The sequence below is a fragment of the Bos grunniens genome, chromosome 29, assembly GCF_055505025.1.
Source record: "Bos grunniens cultivar Pamir isolate PY7600 chromosome 29, Bosgru_T2T1.0, whole genome shotgun sequence".
In the NCBI taxonomy this organism is placed as follows: domain Eukaryota; kingdom Metazoa; phylum Chordata; class Mammalia; order Artiodactyla; family Bovidae; genus Bos; species Bos grunniens.
In genome coordinates this window covers 22,582,961-22,603,663 of record NC_141193.1, presented here as the reverse complement: position 1 = coordinate 22,603,663, position 20,703 = coordinate 22,582,961, and the positions used below count along the sequence as shown (strand labels likewise).

The window sequence follows — 20,703 nt, the reverse complement described above, 5'->3', positions numbered from 1 at the left end:
TCATTTAATTTAACTTCACATTTGGTCTCAATTAAGCTTAAAGTGTTCTTCCTTATAGATGTTACAATAGCACTTGTAATTAAAAAGCAGTAACTCTTCGCATTCCTCCTTCGGAGATCCATGGGGAGGCTGGGCTAATGAGGGGGAGTGGGGATAAGCCAAGAAAAGGAAAGCCACTCTCTCAGTGGATCTCCATGCTCTGAGGGGGGCCATCAAGAGTGAGGTTGGGGAAGGAATGGACACGTTGTGGGGTTGGTGGGCACCCTGAGAACTGGAGAGTGGACCTGGAGCTGAGGGGCAGGCCTCAGCTATGCAGGCGTGGGGTATGGGGAGGATGGGTGAGGGAGGGTAGAAGGAGGTGGTCCTTAGGGGTGGAGGTTGGGGCTCTACATTGGGGGGGAGGGCGCACAATAATGCCCCCTCCTCCAGAGAGGTCCGCATCCTGAATGCCAGGATCAGTGAATGTTATCTTTCACAGTAAATGAGACTCTGCAGATGCGGTTAAGGACCATGACGTGGGGAGACTATTCTGGATTGGGGGTGGGGCCCAGTGTAATCACAGCTGCTCCTGATAAATCGGAGAGGCAGGCAGGAGTGTCAGGTGTCAGATTAGGTGACGCTGGCCTTTTTAAACATGTAATTAGTTACTTGATTTATTATTGGCGGCGGCGGCCCTAGTTGCGGCACACGGGGTCTTCTCCTTGTGGCACGTGGGCTTCTCTCTCTAGTTGTAGTACACAGGCTCAGTTGTCCCGATGCGGGATCTTAGTTATCTGACCAGGAATCGAACCCATGTCTTCTGTGTTGGAAGGCAGATTCCTAACCACTGGACCACCAGGGAGGTCCCTGATGCTGGCTTTTTAAAAAAATATTCTAAAATTTTTTAATTTTTGGCCTCCACCTTGCTACTTGCATGCGAGATCTTAGTTCCCTGACTGGGAATTGAACCTGCATCCTCAGCAGTGAAAGTGCCCAGTCCTAACCACTGGATCACCAGGGAATTCCCAGAAGATGCTGGCTTTGAAGATGGAGGCAAGGCCAAGGAATATGGACAGCCTCCAGAGGCTGGAAAAGGCAAGGAAACAGGATTCTTCTCTGGAGCCTCCAAAACCTTGATTTTAGCCTTGTGAATTCATTTCAGATATCTGACCTCAAAAGGACTATAAGTTAATAAACTGGTATTGTTCTAAATTACTAGTGAAAAAAGTGAAAGTGTTAGTTGCTCAGTCATGTCCGACTCTTTGCCATTCCATGGACTGTAGCCCACCAGAATCCTCTGTCCATGGGATTCTCCAGGCAAGAATACTGGAGTGGGTTGCCATTTTCTTCTCCAGGGATATTCCCAACCAAGGGATCACACCTGGGTTTCCTGCATTGCAGGAAGTTTCTTTACCATCTGAGCCACCAAGGAAGTCCTCTTTACTACTAAGTTTGTAGTAATTTGTTACAGCAGCAAAGGAAAGTATTACACATCCCCAGGGTAAAAAGGGGCCAATATCAATCTGAAGATAGCAAAACCAAAGAAATCCTCAAAGATTAAAAAAAACAAGTGGAGAGGATGGCCATGGGGCCACCAAACAAATGCCACCAAATACCAAATAAATGTATAACTACCCTGAGTTCCCTGAGGGCAGGACCTGGGCTACATGCACATCTTTTACATCAGTGGTCCTCAACCTTTTTGGCTCCAGGGACCGGTTTTGTGGAAGAGTTTTTCCACGGACCAAGGGGCTGGGGGGATGGTTTCAGGATGGTTCAAGTGCATTACGTTTCTTGTGCACTTTCTTAGATTACTACATTAACTCCACCTCAGATCGTCAGGCATTAGATCACAGAGGTCGGGGACCCCTGCTTTACAGTATCCAATGTGTGTGGGGAAAACCAGAAGATGAACTTTCTCATTCTGTCTGTGGTGCTGGGCCCTGGTTTTGATCCCTGCTGTCATTTCCTAGGTCCCAGGAAACTGAGGCAGGAAGGTGTGTGTTGAGTGGGTGGGCAGGGGGCTTGGAAATATCTTCCTTGAGTAAACAGCAACTGATGTGGCTTGCTAGAGACAGAGGCCAAGAGACGCACATGCATTCTTGCCTTGCGGCTTTGGTTCTTCCATTGGCGCCTCTGAAAACCAACCCAAGCATCCATTTTTCCAGGCAGGCAGAGTTGAAGAGAGAGATGGTCATGTGTGTCCTTGACAGTCAATCCACCAGTCGCTCCATCAGTGAGGACACCTACTTGAGGGGGAAGCTGAAATCTTACAGCGCAGGGCCCCCCAAACCAGAGCTGATCAGTGAAGCTGTCCCTGAGTCCGTGTGGCTTCTGATTGCATAGCCCTGGATTCCTGAGATTCCAGATTTTGCAGAAGACTCAACTGCATTTCATCGCTACTTCCTGCCTCCTCCCTTTTCCTTTGTTTTCACCTTCCAGGGGACGTGGTAGAAGACAGTGAAGAGCTGAGACTGCCTGACTTCAGTCCTGGTTCCTGTTTAACTCCTAGCTGAGTGACCTCAAGCAAACCACCTTGCCCCCCTGTTCCCTGTCTGTGAAATGGGGGTATTAAGAATACTGAAGAGTTGCTATAAGGATGCCGTTAGTTAATACTTGAGGGCTGCTTAGAAAAGCGCCTCCTACGTGTTTGCTAAATACAATAAAAATTGTGAGTTCAGCAGGTAAAGAAGAGAATATTCCCAAGTATCTGGGCTGGAAATAGAGATGAAAAGTTGAATTCTGTGGGTGATAAAATCTCTTCCAATCCTGAGTTTTTATGCTCCTGTGAGGATAATCACTTCTTTAGATTCATACCCATGCGGTTCCCATTCCAACGTCTGGAAAGTTGCTCCTATGTGGTAAGAACCAAATATTTAAAACTGCATGCCAAGAAGTCCTGATAAAATGTTTTTTATTTGTACTAGAAATGTTAACTGGTTGAGCTTCCCTGGCAGCTCAGACGGTAAAGAATCTGCCTGCAATGCAGGAGCCCCAGGTTTGATCCCTGGAAGGAAGATCTCCTGGAGAAGGAAATGGCAATCCACTCCAGTATTCTTGCCTGGAGAATCCCACGGACAGAGGAGCCTGGTGGGCACAGAGTCGGACACGACTGGGTGACTAACACTTAAGTGTTAATTAGGAATTCTTTAATGAGACCTTTACCTGTTTTGATGGGCTTCCCTGGTGGCTCAGACGGTAAAGCATCTGCCTGCAATGCGAGAGACCAGGGTTTGAATCCTGGGTTGGGAAGATCCCCTGGAGAAGGAAATGGCAATCCACTCCAGCACTCTTGCCTGGAAAATTCCATAGACGGAGGAGCCTGATAGGCTACAGTCCATGCGGTCCCAAAGAGTCGGACACCACTGAGCGACTTCATTTTCACTTTTCACTTATCTGTTTTGGATATGGGTCACAGGAATGGTGGGTATAAGTAGTTAGGAAATAATATTAGCCAATGGAAAAATAAGGAGTTGCCTGAAAGCCAAAACTGATCATTAAACTGTTTTGAGAAATGAGATACCAGGATCCCAGTGTCAAGTGGGAGCCTCGTTACTACTTGTGCAACTTTTTACAATCCCCTTATCTCTCTGCTTGTCTCTCACCTGTGAAATAACTGCAGCAGGTTTCTTTTGTATTTTTATTTATTTTTGGTTGTGCCGAGTCTTTGTTGCTGAGTGGGGGCTACTCTTCGTTGGGGTACCAGGACTTCTCGTTGCAGTGGCTTCAGCAGTGGCACACGGGCCAACTGAGTGGCACATGGGCTCTGCTGCTCCGCGGCATGTGGGATCGTCCTGGATCAGGGATTGAACCTGTGTCCCCTGCATTGGCAGTCGGATTCTGTAACCACTGGGCCACCAGGGACGTCCCCACAGCACGTTGCTGGACCCATCGATGCAAATCAAAGCAAAACAAAATCGTTCAACTGCAGCAACGACAGGACAGAGTTGATAGAAAAGTCTGTCTCAGAGAACAGAACAAGAAATGGCTTACTTTATGTCAGAGTAAAAACATTTAGAAATGATTTGGACGTCTTTATCCCGGGACGGAGTCAGGAAGGCAGCCGAGAAGCCTCAGAGCCTCGTTCTCGAGTGGATTTACTCCACAAGGACCACGCTTCACGTTCTGTGAGCACATAATGAGCTCCGAGACACCTGCTGTGTGCAACGTGGGTGAATGGTAGTACATTTCCTAGCAACGCAACAGCGCACAATAACTCTGGTGAATTTTTAGGTTAAATATCTGATACTGCGCATCAGTAAAGAATGTTAGCTTTACCTCTATTTTATGAGACACAGAAAGAACTTGTCAAAAAATTACCTGGTGTGTTCTGCCAGCTTGAGACAGCGCCATCTAGTGGATCAGTGCGGGGTAATGTGCTGATGTGGTCTTTGTCAGGATACAATTTTAAGAGGCTATGCTGCGTACGAGACAGCAAAAGAGACAGTGATGTATAGAACAGTCTTATGGACTCTGTGGGAGAGGGAGAGGGTGGGAAGATTTGAGAGAATGGCATTGAAACATGTAAAATATCATGTATGAAACGAGATGCCAGTCCAGGTTCGATGCACGATACTGGATGCTTGGGGCTAGTGCACTGGGACGACCCAGAGGGATGGTATGGGGAGGGAGGAGGGAGGAGGGTTCAGGATGGGGAACACATGTATACCTGTGGTGGATTCATTTTGATATTTGGCAAAACTAATACAATTATGTAAAGTTTAAAAATTAAATAAAATTAAAAAAAAAAAAAAGAGGCTATGCTGCAGTCCATGGGGTCACAAAGAGTCAGACACAACTGAGTGACTGAATTGAACTGAACTGAAATAACCTGTTTTCTTGCACAGAAGCCCTGAATTGCTCTCCTCCCACCTCCCAAACAGTGGGATCACCAGTTTCTTTGCCACAGGATTCCCTCTGGGTAGCACAACCCGTGCTGAGGCCTTGATCATAGAGCAACGAATGGGGGCACTGAGATGATTTCTGTTTGTATTTAAGGGACACCCTCTAAGTCTGTCTCCAGGAAGGCCTGAGCACAAGGGGAATGATATTAACCATTGATTATTGGGGGTCCCCCCCATAGAACTTAGCGAAATTCATTTTGTGATTTTGTGCCCTCTCAGCCTTCTATTTCTTATCCCAATCCTGTGGGGTTTTTTTTTTCTTAAGGGTTGGACATGATTGCTTTGAGCATAAAGACATAAAGTGATCCATCATTCTCTTCACCACTGCTGGTAGTTATGGGATCTACAGAAGGCAGGCCGAGCTAAAATACCCTTTGTACAAAAGTATATTTTTGCCCTGAACACACAGGCTTGTCATTTACATTTGTGGAGCGGCGGGCGGTGGGCGTTGGGGGTGGGGGGGATGGCGGGAAAGACTTGTGCACTAACTGGCATATAGCATGTACTCTATCAAAGTTCTTTTTCCAACTTTTTTCTGGTTCTTAATTTTCAGCCAGAAGGTCCTTCAAATAGTTCTCAGGTGCCAGGTTGAGACTCCCAAGGTGAAAACAGCCTAGAGCTGCCCGCCCCCACCCACCATTTAATGACAGATTTCACTTGGTCTGGGAACTTAAGTATAAAGTTATATCTAAGCCTGGGGATAGACATTCCTCATCAGCTTTGGAGAAAGAGCTACAAAGATGAAAGGGATGACAATACCCCAACATGGACACTTACGGTAACTAAATAAAGGAACGAAGACCACCAAATACTGGAAGAAGGAGAATCTAGAGAGGGCGGCAGGACACACAACTGGCGTTTCCAAACTCTGCCTCTAATCCCCCCATGAACCTGAACTGTAGAAATGCTAGATTCAGGAAGCTGTGCCCAGGAGCTTGAGGTGAAAGTCAGTCCTCTGGCTGCTGCTGACTGCTTTCTCGAGGCAGCAGAAAGTGACACCAAGGCCTTAGTGGAGCCCTGTGGTGTGACACGCAGAGCGCTGCAAAGCTGGCACCTGATATATGTCTCCAAGTCACCACGTTCAAATAATCTTTTGAACTTTGAGGGCCTTTCTTTCCCAAATGATCTTGACCTTGAAATTAAGTATTTCACATATTATCAAAAAGGACCAAGTTCTTCCATCTGTTGGACAGGAGAAGCTAAAGTACCCTTTTTCTCAAAATTCACTTGCTGATGTCTTGACTGAAAAACCTAAGCAGATCACTGTTGCTATTTCCTTTTCAAAAGAGGAGGAGAACCTGAGGTGCAGGTGCTGAGAAGACAGTGAAATCCCCCTTAAGCTGGTGAGAATCTCTCCTCAGGGGCAATTCTGCAATCCTGTTTCTGGAAGCCAGGACTCAACGGATTTGTCTTCATGATGAAGAGATGATCCTCTGATTTTAAGGCAGGAAGGCTGTCAACACAAAACTCTGAACAGTACCTTGCTGCTCACCAGTGACATCAAAGCGAGAGGGAGAACAAGGTCTTGGTTTTCCCGAAGGCGGCTCAGTAGGACCGCAGTGGTTTGGCATAGATTGGCTCCAGGATGTGATGGATTAGAACCAAGAAAAGGCTTCCAAGGAAGACGGCAGTGAGGAAAGCCAGCAGGACATAGCGGCCAATGAAAAAGGCATCTACAATCTGGAGAAAGAAACGTTAAAAGTGAAATTACTGTCATGCCTGCGCCTTGACTGGGCTCAACTGGAATCTCTAATGAGTGGGCCCAGGATCTGTCCATATTCATAACTTCCAGTAACATCTTGTAAATGGATAAGAACCTTTTTCTCAACATGCTGAGGCAGAAATACAAGATAAACAGAAGCTTAATGAAAAGGCTTAATAAAGTACAGGGAACAAACACAGGCTTGATGTAGGAGATTCATAAACACTCTGAAGGCAAGTCCTTTTCTGTTCTGAAATGAGTTATCCGAAAGAATGAACGAGAACCTTACTTGCTTGGTCTCAGAAAGGCTTATTTTGTGGCTGTCAACTTTTCATTATGGAGAACTTTAAACATGTATAAAAATACAATAGTATACTAATCCCCCACATACTCAAGGTTCAAACCCCCACGCCATCAACCCATGGCCAACTCAGGAGGGGTCATTTCCAGAATGAAAAGGGAACTCTAAAACTTTTACCAGAGGAGTTCTGAACCCTAACATTCATAACCCAGCATTCCAAGGGCTGGGGAATGGCCATCTACCTGCGGTCCTGAAACACTAAGAGGAAAGGAAACTTGTCCCAGTTCGTACAGTTGGCTGCCTGGCAACCAGCCGTACTTGAGGCCCCAGAGCTGCTGGTCTTTGCTGACAGAGGCCTGTTGTTCATATTGGCTCTACCCACTTGTCTACTGTTCACTGCTGGAATTCTGTTTTCCACAGATCCAAAGGGTGCTGCCTAAGTCTGGGCAGGAAAAAGCAGTTTAATCTACAGACTTAATAGAGCAGGAACACAAACCAAGTGACCAGGGACATCGAAACCTCCCGAAGCTTTCAGAACCTAGTACCTGAAGACATCCCCAAATACCTGCAGGATTGTGGTTGATACGATAATGGCTCTACAATGTCCACATCCTGATCTCCAGAAACTCTAAATGTGTTAAATTGCATGACAAAGGAGAATTAAGGCTGTAGATGGAATTACAGTTGTTAACCCATTGACCTTAAATAGGGAGACTGTCCATTCTCTATGTCCATACCTCTGTGTCTCTATTCCTGCCCTGCAGATAGGTTCATCTGCATCATTTTTCTAGATTTCACATATATGCGTTAATATACAATATTTGTTTTTCTCTTTCTGACTCAGTTCATGCTGTATGACAGACTCTGGGTCCATTGTTGTCTCTACAAATGCCTCAACTTTGTTCCTTTTTAAGGGTAATAATATTCCATTGTATTTATGTTTTTGGGGGAAGTAGAGAGGAGGACAAATTGGGAGGTTGGGATTGACATATACATACCACCATGTGTAAAACAGATAGCTAGTGGGAAGCCGCTCTATCGCACAGGGAGTTTTGGTGCTATGTGATGGCCCAGAGGGGTGGGATGGCGGTGGGGTGGGAGGGAGGTCCGAGAGGAAGGGGATATATGTGTACATATGGCTAATTCACTTCATTGCACAGCGGAATCTAACACATCATAAAGTAATTATACTCCAATAAAAAAATAAGGAGGCTGGTCTGAACTGTTTAATACACGTGTCCCAATGTAATCACAGGGCTCTTCAGAAGAGGTTGAGGGAGGCGGAAGAGAGGGTCAGAGACACAGAGATGTGAGGATGGAGGCAGACACAGAGAGATGCTATTTTGCTGTTTCTGAAGAGGGAGCAAGGGGTCCACAAGCCCAAGGGTGGCCCCTGGAAGCGGAAAAGGCAAGGAAACATTTCTCCCCAGAACCTCCAGAAAGGACGACAGCCCCGGCAACCCCTTGATTTTAGCCCAGGGAAGCTGATTTTGGGATTCTAGCCTGTGGAACTATAAGATAGTAAATGTGTGTTGTAAGCCACCGATCTTGCAGTGATTTGTTACAGCAGCAGTCGGTAACTAATACAGCAGAGATGCACCAAGCACCTGTCAAGTCCAAGCTCTCCTGTGATCACTGAGATCCAAGGACATCAGGGGAGAGGGCTGCTCTGGAGGTTACCCCAACAGCCAGCTTACAACAAAGGTCAGTTGGATGAAACGGCTCTGACATGACTTTGACCTTGGCTCCAGGACTGAACATGTCTCTTGCGGGCTACATGTTTCCTTGTTCGACACGGTTCACTTTTTAATTAGCCAATTAGCAGGCCTTGGGTGCGGAAGGCCCAGGCCATGTATTATTGATACAGTATTGAGCCAGGCCGCTTACAGGGGCTGGGGCTCCAAACCTGAGAATGAGAACTCCAATCTCTGCTGGCCGTGCTGATGAACAGATTTTGCTCAAAAGGCTGATCTGCTCTCCTGGTCTGAAACTGGGTCTGAAACTCACATGACAGAGCAAAGAAGGAAGACGGATTGATTTCAAGACAGGTTTGCTCTGGGCCCTTCTTCCAATGTTCACATCCCCAGTGATTAAGAAATACCCAGACTTCATCGCTTTCCCCATTTAAGATAGGAAAACTGGTCACTGTCCTGGCATGGTCAGAGTGGTTGTCAGATGCTGACCAAAAACCCAGCATGTATGAAAACAGCACCTTAGTTTTGTGTGGCTAAGTACTGTTTCCCTTGGAATTTTCAGAATGTCTTCCCTTTGGCCATGGTCAGTCCTACATAGCACTAGAAAGGGGTGCCGAGTCCAGTTCAGAAGTTATAATATAATTTTGTGTACTGATGTCTGGTGTCAAAACAGTTGCCTTTAAACTCTTGGTGATGGCCCCTGATATGCTGTTGGGTCCCCATTGTGAAGGTATTGAAGACAGACCTCAGCTTGAATCCTTGCTCGGCCTCTTCCTGGGTAAGTTACCCCAGCCCCTCCCAGCCTTAGCATCCTGACCTATGAAACGGACACTAACAGTACCTGTGTCGTGCTACTTAGGGTTGTCCTGAGGTTTGAATGACAGCATGTAAATAACATGCTTAGCACAGGACCCCGCACACAGTGATGCCTTAAACAGTGTTAGCTATTATCACCATTACTTCTTTTTTGTTTAGTTTTTTTTTTTTTCTTTTTGCTGATGTGGAGCATTTTTAAAGTCTTTATTGAATTTGTTACAACATTGTTTTGGTTTTTTCGCCACGAGGCATGTGGGATCTTAGTTACTTAATCAGGGATTGGACCTGTATCTCTTGCATTGGAAGGTGAAGTCTTAACCATTGGACCTCCAAGGAAGTGCCATCATTACATCTTAAAAAATTAAAATAGCGGAAAAAAGTTGCTAGAAGGAGTAATGGGCCACAGGATGTCAAGATTGTAGAGATTATCAAGACTGTAGAGATCTGAGACCATGGTAAAGCCAGAGCCCCAGTCGGGAAGGAACCAGGATGGGGGGCGTCTATGAGAGAGATGATAAAACTCCATTTAGACAGGTATGTGCTGGGAGATCTGGTTCTGGAAAGGAGAACGGAAGGGACTCCCCGAAGGCTGTTGGTGTGAAGTGCATCTGTGGCTACACTGTCCACGCACCACAGCGGTGTTCCTCCTTCCTCTCTGCCCTTCTCTATGGAGAATACTCCCTCTTCACCGCCAGCGGGAAAATCCAAACACATGATGAAAAAGCATGTCGATTAGCACCTGAGGGCACTACCTGAGTGTCGCCTGGGATCGGAGTTTCCGAGCCAAGGCGACCAGGAGTGGGAGCCTGCCCACTCGTCTCTGGCCCTGCGGCGGGCTCGCTCGGAAGCAAATCCAGGCAAACAGCTGCCTCGAGGTGTTGCCAGTGGACACGGGAAGAAGTGGGAGGGAGTTTAAAACCCACCCTGAGCCGTCCCACACCCCATCCTGGTTTCAACTTTGTAATTTTTTGAACACACTTCAGCCCTGCTGGCACTGGGGACCACGCGGGGCAGGGCAGAGGTCTAGACCAGGAGAAAGAAGACTGATGAAACAAAACCCAGGCTTTTACCTTCATCTCTGCCTCGGGGGCTGGGGCGTCACTGGCTCGAGGGAAGAGCAACAGAATGGCTGTGACGATCAGAGCACCGAGGAACACGAAAATGACAGAGAACCTGCGGCCCAAAGACAGGGGGTTAAAAGCACGGCTTAGCGTCCTCTGCAATCTGTTAGGCTGGGCCTGGCTTTTCCCTGGGGTCCATATTCCGTCTCATCCATTAACAGGGCCCAGTGTGCTGCCCCAGCACCACGGGAATTCAGAAATGTTTCCCCTTCCTCCCAAAGCCCATCTTCCCAGATAGGTACTAGCGGGATGCATTCCTGTTATTCCTGGGAATTCCAAGTTCCTAAGAATGGGAATTGGTGGGATTTTTAAATTTTATTTTTAATTGGAGGATAACTGCTTTACAATGCTGTGTTGGTTTCTAACATACAACAAGGTGAATCACTTATATGTACACATATATCCCCTCCCTCTTAAGCCTCCCACCCACCCCCATCTCACCCCTCTAGGTCAGCGCAGAGCACCGAGCTGGGCTCCCTGTGTTATTCAGCAGATTCCCACGAGTCACCTTTATACACAGTAGTGTATGTACGTCAATCGTACCCTGTCAGGAATAGGTAGTTTTTATTTTGACCTCTGTGTGGTCATAGGAAAACCCGAAGTGGCCCCTCCCTGATCCCCCACTGCTGTGTTTGCAACCAAAAAACTTTAGTAAATGATGTAACTTGTTTTGTACCTACACAATCTGGCCAGGGAGTATGACTCTACAGTGTCCTTAGAGTCAGTTTATACCCTGATTCTGTAAGTCAACACCAGTCCAAGTCACCCATGACCCTTCAGCTTTCTGGGGCCCTGGGCTGGAGCCTCACGGGCTGGACCCAGCACCTGCCATGAATCTTAACAATTAAGAAACACGCACACGCGTGACCCCAAGAAACTCAAGCGACAGCGAAAGCAGATTCTCTTTTCATCTCCCATGTCCTCATCTCCTGTATGCTGAGAGCTGACATGTACTCCCTCCCTTCTCCTCCCACCTCTGCTTCCGAGTATAAATAACACAGTCAGTGCTTATGATAAAGAGGTTAAAATGCAACTCCTTCCAACTGCCGGTAATGACAATGAGCTTCTGAATTCTAAATGTTTCATGAGCATCAGCGATTTCGCATCTGATTGCTTTTACCTCGGACTCCCAGCTGGAGAGAAGGCCTTACCTAGCTGCCCCCGAGGCTCTGAACAGCAGGGCACACAGCAGCAGCACCGACACCCAGAGCAGGGCGAGGACGAACACGCCGGCCCCTACGCCAAGCACCGTGCCAGCCATGCGGGGGGCGCGGCTGAGCACCTGGCACAGTGCGATGAGCTGGTCCTGCTGTTAGGGGTGCTGCTGGGCTTCTGGGTGTTCCTGGGTTTCCTAGGAGGTCAGACACAGAAAGTCTGAATTCATTCTGGGAAACTTCTGATGATTGATGTGGGAGGAGGAGTCATCAATACAGGTCTTAATAAGTCTCTCTCAGAAACTGACATATCAAGCAGCTAAGAATAAACCCTTGACAGAGGATATACAAATGGCCAATATATATATGTGAAAAGTGCTCAACTTCATTAGTCATTCAGTTCAGTTCAGTTGCTCAGTCGTGTCCAACTCTTTGCGACCCCATGAACTGCAGCACGCCAGGCCTCCCTGTCCATCACCAGCTCCCAGAGTTTACCCAAACTCATGTCCATTGAGTCAATGATGCCATCCAACCATCTCATCCTTTATCATCCCCTTCTCCTCCTGCTCTCAATCTTTCCCAGGATCGGGGTCTTTTCAAATGAAGTCAGCTCTTCACATCAGATGGCCAAAGATTGGAGTTTCAGCTTTAGCATCAGTCCTTCCAATGAACACCCAGGACCGATCTCCATTAAGATGGACTGGTTGGATCTCCTTGCAGTCCAAGGGACTCTCAAGAATCTTCTCCAACACCACAACTCAAAAGCATCAATTCTTTGGCGCTCAGCTTTCTTCACAGGCCAACTCTCACATCCATACATGACCACAGGAAAAACCATAGCCTTGACTAGACGGACCTTTGTTGGCAAAGTAATGTCTCTGCTTTTTAATATGCTGCCTAGGTTGGTCATAACTTCCTTCCAAGGAGTAAGCGTCTTTTAATTTCATGGCTGCAGTCACCATCTGCAGTGATCTTGGAGCCCAGAAAAATAAAGTCTGACACTGTTTCCACCTCTATTTCCCATGAAGTGATGAGACCAGATACCATGATCTTCGTTTTCTGAATGTTGAGCTTTAAGCCAGCTTTTTCACTCTCCTCTTTCACTTTCATCAAGAAGCTCTTTAGATGTTCTTCACTTTCTGCCATAAAGGTGGTGTCATTTCCATATCTGAGGTTATTGATATTTCTCCCAGCAATCTTGATTCCAGCTTGTGCTTCTTCCAGCCTACAGTTTCTCATGATGTACTCTGCATATAAGTTAAATCAGTAGCATGACAATATACAGCCTTGATGTACTCCTTTTCCTATTTGGAACCAGTCTGTTGTTCCATGTCCAGCTCTAACTGTTGCTTCCTGACCTGCATACAAGTTTCTCAAGAGGCACGTCAGGTGATCTGGTATTCCCATCTCCTTCATTCAGTTCAGTTCAGCTGCTCAGTTGTGTCCAACTCTTTGCGACCCCATGAATCGCAGCATGCCAGGCCTCCCTGTCCATCACCAACTCCTGGAGTTCACCCAGACTCACATCCATCGACTCAGTGATGCCATCCAGCCATCTCATCCTCTGTCGTCCCCTTCTCCTCCTGCCCCCAATCCCTCCCAGCATCAGAGTCTTTTCCAGTGAGTCAACTCTTCGCATGAGGTGGCCAAAGTACTCGAGTTTCAGCTTTAGCATCAGTCCTTCCAAAGAAATCCCAGGGCTGATCTCCTTCAGAATCTCCTTCATTAGGAAATTGCAAATAAAATACAGTACCTCTAGACACCTACCAGAATGGCTAAAATGAAAATGATGGACAACTCCAAGTGTTGACAAAAATGTGGTGTAACTGGAAGCCTTGTACTCTGCTGGGAGAGTGTAAGTTCTTACTAGCACTTTGGAGACTCTTTGGCTATATCTAATAAAGCTGAATATGTGAACCCTAGATCCAACTGTTCTCTTCCTGGGTGTGTCCCCAACAGACATGTCATAAGTTCACTAAAAGATGCACAAAAATTCAGGGCAGACCTATTAGAAATAGTTACAACCTGAAATGACCTGAATATACATCAATTAAATAGGTAAGTGAGCTTTCTCAGGTGGCGCTAGTGTTAAAGAATCTTCCTGCTAATGCAGGAGACACAGAAGACCCAGGTTCGATCCCTGGGTCAGGAAGATCTCCTGGAGTAGCAGACTGCAACCCACTGCAGTATTCTTGCCTGGAAAATTCCATGGACAGAGGAGCCTTGTGGGCTACAGGCCTTAGGGTTGCAAAGAGTTGGTGTTATAGATACAACTTATTCACTCATACAGTGGAAGAGTAAAAAGAAGCGAGAGTGAACAGACTACAACCATCCCAGCACTGTGGGTAGGCTCTGCAAACACTAAGTATAGAAAGCCAGAGGCCAAAGAGTTCACACTGTGTGATAACATATACATAATGTTCAAAACCAGTTCAAACTAATTTGGGGGTAGAAGTCAGGAGTGTGGTTGCCTTGTGACTAAAGGGGCTTCTGGGGTGCTTATGGAATTTTGTTTCTTCAGCTGGGTGTGGGTTACACAGCTTTGTTAATTCTGTTAAACTGTATCTAGCTGTACACTTCTGATTTGCATATTTTTCATTATGTGTCTTTTACTTTTCCAAAAAGGTTTATTTCAAAGAAAGTCTGAAGAGACACACCAGACAAATGTAATATATGGGCCTTGTTTGGTTCCTGACTCAAACAAACCTGTTACACAAAACCTTTTAGGAGATGACTGGAGGAATTTGAACAGTATCTGGGTATTTGACGATGTTAGGGAATCACTGTTTATTTTTTAAGTGAAAAATAATGTTTTTTTTTTAATGTGATGATGTGGTTATATTACTAAAAGATTACTTTTAATATACAAATACACAAACACACACAACACAAATAACAGAAAATGATGTCTAGGAATTTTATAATTATCTAGGACAGAGGAGAAAGGGATCAATATAAACAAGGCTAGTCCTGAATTCACTGTTGAAGATGGAGTGGTGAATATATCAATTTTCCTATACTATTTTCTATACTTTTGAATATATTTGAACCTTTTGCAATAAAAGGGTTGTGTGTATGAATAAGTATATACAGGGAAGTAGGAATAAATCCAACAAAAGATGTAAAGATTTTTATGGCAAAAAGTATAAAACTTTATTCAAAGATATATTTATATATTTTAAAGGCCTGAATAGAGAAATAACCCCTGTTCCTGAATGGATGGGATGGTTTAATATTCAAATTCAATTTTCCTTAAGTTATCAGCTCAATGCAATTCTAACCAAAATCTCGAAATAGTTTTTTGTGGAACTTGAAAACCAATCCTAAATTCACATGCAAGAGCAAAAACCCAAGAATAGCAAAAACAATTTTGGGAACTAGGATGGAAAACTCGCCTTTCATGTTACCAACTGCTACAAGACACATTATAGAACCACGGTAATTAAAACAGTGTGATCGTGGCATAGAGACGCATGGGCCAGTGCAACAAAACAGAAAGCCCAGAAGCAGAGCCACGCATTCAGGAGAACTTTGCACAGGACAGAGTTGGCTTCATAGTCAACGGGTAGAGGGTTTCATAGACAGTGTTGGGATAAGTGATTATCCAATCAGAAAATAATAAAACCAGATCTCTGCTTTATATCATACGCAGCAGCCAATTTTAAATGGAAAGTTATTCGTAATAAAACAGCATATGTTTAAATATACAAACGTTCAAGGCTGACTACACTAGAATACATAATGAAGGACCGCACTCAGATGCTCGCACCTAAACTTAGAATCGGCATGAACGCAAGAACTACAAACGCAGGCTGATGCAGGTGTGTTTCACAGCAACTCAAATACCACGGGCTGGGCTGCCTTCACTTACGGGGTTTTCTACAGTGATGAACGACTCTGGTAAGAGTTCCAAACTACAAATAAGTATAATTTCCCCCTGATTTACATTAGAGTTGCATTCCTGGAAATTTTACTATGTTCAACTGTGCCAAAAGATACATTATGCTTATATAAAAATTGGAGTAAGATTCTGGGTTCATATTAGAAATGAATATCCTGTGAGACACTTGGGATGTTGTGCAGGATGAAGGACAATTCTTCATGGTGAGGGGCTGTCCAGTGTATCACGGGACTTCCAGCAGCCCTAGTCCTGCTCTGTAAACCCCAGGAGTGCCTCCAAAATCACACTAATAACCAAAGGTGCCCTCACAAACTCCAAAATGACCAAACGGAGAGTTCAGTTCAGTCGCTCAGTCGTGTCCGACTCCTTGTGACCCCATGAATTGCAGCACACCAGGCCTCCCTGTCCATCACCAACTCCCGGAGTCCACCCAAACCCATGTCCATCGAGTCGGTGATGCCATCCAACCATCTCATCCTTTGTCATCCCTTTTTCCTCCTACTCTCAATCTTTCCCAGCATCAGGGTCTTTTCAAATGAGTCAGCTCTTTGCATCAGGTGGCCAAAGTATTGGAGTTTCAGCTTTAGCATCAGTCCTTCCAATGAGCACTCAGGACCGATCTCCTTTAGGATGGTCTGGTTGGATCTCCTTGCAGTCCAAGGGACTCTCAAGAGTCTTCTTCAACACCACAGTTCAAAAGCATCATTCTTCGGTGCTCAGCTCTCTTTATAGTCTGACTCTCACATCCATACATGACCACTGGAAAAACCATAGCCTTGACTAGACAGACCTTTGTTGGCAAAGTAATGTCTCTACTTTTCAATATGCTGTCTAGGCTGGTCATAACTTTCCTTCCAAGGAGTAAGTGTCTTTTAATTTCATGGCTGCAATCACCATCTGCAGTGATCTTGGAGCCCAGAAAAATAAAGTCTGCCACCATTTCCACTGTCTCCCCATCTATTTGCCATGAAGTGATGAGACCAGATGCCATGATCTTAGTTTTCTGAATGTTGAGCTTTAAGCCAACTTTTTCACTCTCTCTTTCATTTTCATCAAGAGGCTCTTTAGTTCTTCTTCACTTTCTGCCATAAGAGTGGTGTCATCTGCATATATGAGATTATTGATATTTCTCCTGGAAATCTTGACTCCAGCTTGTGCTTCCTCCAGCCCAGCGTTTCTCATGATGTACTCTACATATAAGTGCCACCCCCTTAAAGAACCATGTGGAGGTTTAATCACTAAGTCACATTTGACTCTTGCAACCCCATGGACTATAGCCTGCCAGGATCCTCTGTCCATGGGATTCTCCAGGCAAGAACTGGAGTGGGTTGCCATTTCCTTCTTCAGGGGATCTTCCCGACCCAGGGATTGAACCCGGGTCTCCTGCATTGCAGGCAGTCTTTCCCAACTAAGCTATGAGAGAAGCCCAAGCCTAGATCAATAAACTCTGGCATAAAGAGATGTGAACAAAGGTGTTCATGATAGCAAAACATCTGAGAAAATCTAAATGCCCATCAGTAAGGGGATGGGTATTATATACTCATGACAACTTAAAATCAATGAACTTGAGCTAGCTGTACTGACATGAATGTATCTACTAGGTTGGCCAAAAAGTGTGTTCCATAACATCTTATGGAAAAACCCAAATGATCTTTTTGGTCAACCCAAAAAAACCCAATATCGAGTCTAAAAGCAAGTTGCAGAATGAAGCCCACAATACTATACTATTTGTATCTTTAAAATTAAAAAAAAATACCTAAATCATTATATATTTTGAGATATACAGTAAACATAAAACCATGGGCATAAATGGCGCAAAACAATTTCAGGAGATTGTATGTCTCTGGGGAGAGAGGAAGGAAGGAGAATGGGGCCAGGAAAGAGAACAAAGGGATCTGAACTAAATCTGTGATGGTTTGTTTCTTGAAAATAAAAAACTTAAGCAGATGAGAGAAAAAAAGTTAATGTTTATTAATCTAGTTGTTTGTGTATAGGTCTTTGTTATAATTTCCAGGGCAATATTAACTATTTTTGAAATTTTTGAGATAAATATTAATTTCTAAAAAGGTAATTGGTAGCAGGGTACATATGAGCTGAGATCAGAGAATAGAGACTAGTGACCAGTTAGGAGACTATTGCAATTCTCCAGATAAGAGATGAGGCAGGTCTGGGCTTCATCTTAGCTATGGAAATGGGAAGGGGCTTAGGAAGGTGGCATTAGAGGTGACTCAGGTTTCCTGCTTGGTTGACAGTACTGCCCTTAGCAAGAGAACTAGTTAAGTGTAGTTGCTGCTGTTTTGGATATTATGTAAATTACCTGTAAGGCTTGTACCAACTCTAACACCTAGAATACAGAGCAAATAGTAGTTGAAGCTGGTATTATTAGAAATATTGCCCTTCACTCCTCCAGAGAAACATGAAAGTTCATTTGACATTGGGTTCTGTACACGGTACAGCTTTAAAGTATTGAGATGAATATCCCCAACCTCTTATAAGAATGAAGTTTGTCATTTTACAACCAAACCATACATTTTCTTACTAAGCATAGAAAGGCAGGGCTGGATAAAGTACAGAATGTTTTTGTGGGGAAAGGGTGAACATCTACTCATTTTATCTTGTTAACTGAGTGTGGGCATAATGCTTGTGATTATTTCCCTTATTGGAATAGCTAAATTATTGAGTAAAGCTTGATAAAAAAATAAAATAAAAAGAATTTTCCAGGCAAGAATATGGGAGTGGGTTACCATTTCCTTCTCCAAGGGATCTTCCCAATCCACTGATCGAACTGGTGTCTCCTGTGTCTCCTGCATTGGCAGGTGGACTCTTTACCACTGTGCCACCTGGGAAGCCTTTTAATTAATATACAAGGCTTTTTCAACCCTCTTCTGAGAATTGGGCTTCCCTGGTGGTTAGCCATCTTCCTCAGATGGTAAAAAATCTGCCTGCAATGCAGAACACCCAGGTTCAATCCATGGGTCGGGAAGATCCCCTGGGGAATGGAATGGCTACCCATTCTCCAGTATTCTTGCCTGGAGAATTCCATGGACAGAGAAGCCTGAGAGTTACAGTCCATAAGGTCGCAAAGAGTCAGACATGACTTAGTGATGGAGCATGCAGGCACTATGGAAAACAGTATGGAGATTCCTCAAAAAATTAAGAATACAACTACCAAAACCCCCAGGTATCCCATTTCTGGGCATTTATCCAAAGAACATGAAAACACCAATTTGAAAAGATATATGTGACTCTGTGTTCACCACAGCATTATTTACAATATCTAAAATATGGAAACAACTTCAGTGCCCATCAACAGGTGAATGGATAAAGAAGTTGGGTGTGTATATATATATATATAGAGAGAGAGAGAGAGAGAGAGAGAGAGAGATACCCATGAAGTGAAAGTGTTAGTCACTTAATCGTGTCCAACTCTTTGGGACCCTGTGGACTGTAGCCCTCCAGGTTCCTCTGTCCATGGAATTCTCCAGGCCAAGAATATTGGAGTGGGTAGCCATTCCTTTCTGCAGGGGATCTTCTCAACCCAGGGATCAAACCCGGGTCTCCCACATTGAGGGCAGATTCTTTACCATTTGAGCCACCAATATATATACATATATAAAATGGGGAAAAATAAATAAATAAATAAATAAAATGGAACACTATTGAACCATTAAAAAAGATGAAATCTTGCCATGCCAACATGGATCACTCTTAAGGCTAAGTGAAATAAGTGGAGAAAGACAAATACCACATAATTTCACTCATACTAGTAATAAACAAACAAAAATGAACAAAGCAAACCAAAACAAGAGGGAGATCCACAGAACAGAGCAGTGGTTATCAGAGGAGAATGTGGGGAGGATAAAAAATGGCTAAAGGGGATCAACTGTAGGGTGACTGATAGAAACTAAATTTTTGGCGGTAAGCACGCTGTAGAGCATATAGAGATGGAAATACAATGTTGTACACATGAAACATACAATGTTATAAACCAATACCTCAATAAAAAGTAAGTCTTAAAGAAAAGCGAAAAGAATGGGTTACAGTAGTGAACGGTTTTTCTGGGGGGTTCCTTTTCATTTTCCTTTATAGCTGTTCCAAGTCTTCAAAAATAATTGGGTGGGAGAGGGTGAACTTTCACACTTTTTTCTACTTTAAACACTTCAATATGGTTTGAGTTTTAAAATATTAGGATAATGCCTCTACTTTTGTAATGAAATCAAATGAAAGTCTGGGAAAAAATCAATTGCCATACTACCAAAATAACACCGATATGGCACCATCTCTTCACGTGATGATAGAAAAGGAAGATCAGTGGATGCAGATTACATCCTTCCACCCTTTTTCCTGGGTGCTATTGCGATTTGAAAGTGCGCAACCACAGCCTGTCTGTCATCCACACCACCCGGGGGCCCCCAGCAGGCAGCCCTACAGTGCTGGAGAGTGAACAGTTTCCCTGCCCAGTCGCTGATTCAAACCGGCAACAGGAAAACAGTGCCCCCCAGGTCTCATCTTCAGAATGTTCGCCTGGCCACTTCCCAGGAGTTGGGAGAGAAATTTGGGTTTTGATCACAAGATTTCCCCCAATTCAGCATCTACTGGCCGCCGGACCTCGGGTGGAGATTAGCGATGATAATAGTCTGAGGGATCCCTGCCCCGCCATCGCTCCCAGCCTTATTCCAGCCCCCGTCAGCCACAATCCCCTACCATTCTCTCTCCTCTCTTCAGCCGCCCCTATTTTCCTCACCTCCACCCCGCTCACCTGGCTTCGCATCTCCCGGGTCCCACACTCTCAGCCCAGCCAGTTTCAGCCCACAGGGGCTTGGGTCTACTCAGGACGAATCACAAGTGGGCTTTCATCTAGGAGATTCTGGATTGGCTAATCAGCGCCACTCTTTTAACTCCCGAATTTCCCCTCATTTGCTTACGCCGCCGCGGCTCCAGGCAACAGGGAGCGTGGTGGGTGGACACGTCGCCCTCCGTTACGCACTCTGATTGGTCGATGGCTGCTGGGACAGGCCTCAAGTTCGATTGAATAGAGGTCGTCCGGGCTCCCCGCGCTCGCCCCACCCCGTTGTCAATCACACCATCCCTTAGGTAACCCACGGGACCATTGGTCAGTCCCGCCGGAGGG

The 20,703-nt window shown here is 45.1% G+C and overlaps 1 protein-coding gene across 5 annotated transcripts; it reads right to left on the bottom strand.

Annotated features, from left to right (window-relative positions):
- Positions 1-3,605: 3,605 nt before the first annotated feature.
- TMEM218 (transmembrane protein 218) lies at positions 3,606-20,368 on the bottom strand. Of its 5 annotated transcripts, none has more exons than XR_015157295.1 (6): positions 20,332-20,368; positions 11,669-11,868; positions 10,467-10,569; positions 5,661-6,563; positions 4,300-4,452; positions 3,606-3,904 (listed from the first exon to the last, which is right to left on the bottom strand). XR_015157295.1 is itself a non-coding variant. In XM_086382948.1 (4 exons), the coding sequence occupies exons 2-4, from the start codon at positions 11,776-11,778 to the stop codon at positions 6,429-6,431; spliced, it is 348 nt and encodes a 115-aa protein (XP_086239074.1). In that variant the 5' UTR covers positions 11,779-11,868; positions 20,332-20,368; the 3' UTR covers positions 5,252-6,428. The 5 variants fall into 5 exon arrangements, 1 of the variants encoding a protein (XP_086239074.1); XR_015157292.1 differs by having other exon boundaries at positions 4,300-4,399; XR_015157294.1 differs by having other exon boundaries at positions 3,606-4,452.
- Positions 20,369-20,703: the final 335 nt, after the last annotated feature.

Coding starts and splice junctions, on each gene's coding strand:
- TMEM218 (XM_086382948.1), bottom strand. CDS start 11,778: ATGGCTGGCACGGTGCTTGGCGTAGGGGCCGGCGTGTTCGTCCTCGCC. Junction 10,570..11,668: donor AGAGCCTCGGGGGCAGCTAG/GTAAGGCCTTCT, acceptor TTTGGGCCGCAG/GTTCTCTGTCATTTTCGTGT. Junction 6,564..10,466: donor CCCCCGAGGCAGAGATGAAG/GTAAAAGCCTGG, acceptor TTCTTTCTCCAG/ATTGTAGATGCCTTTTTCAT.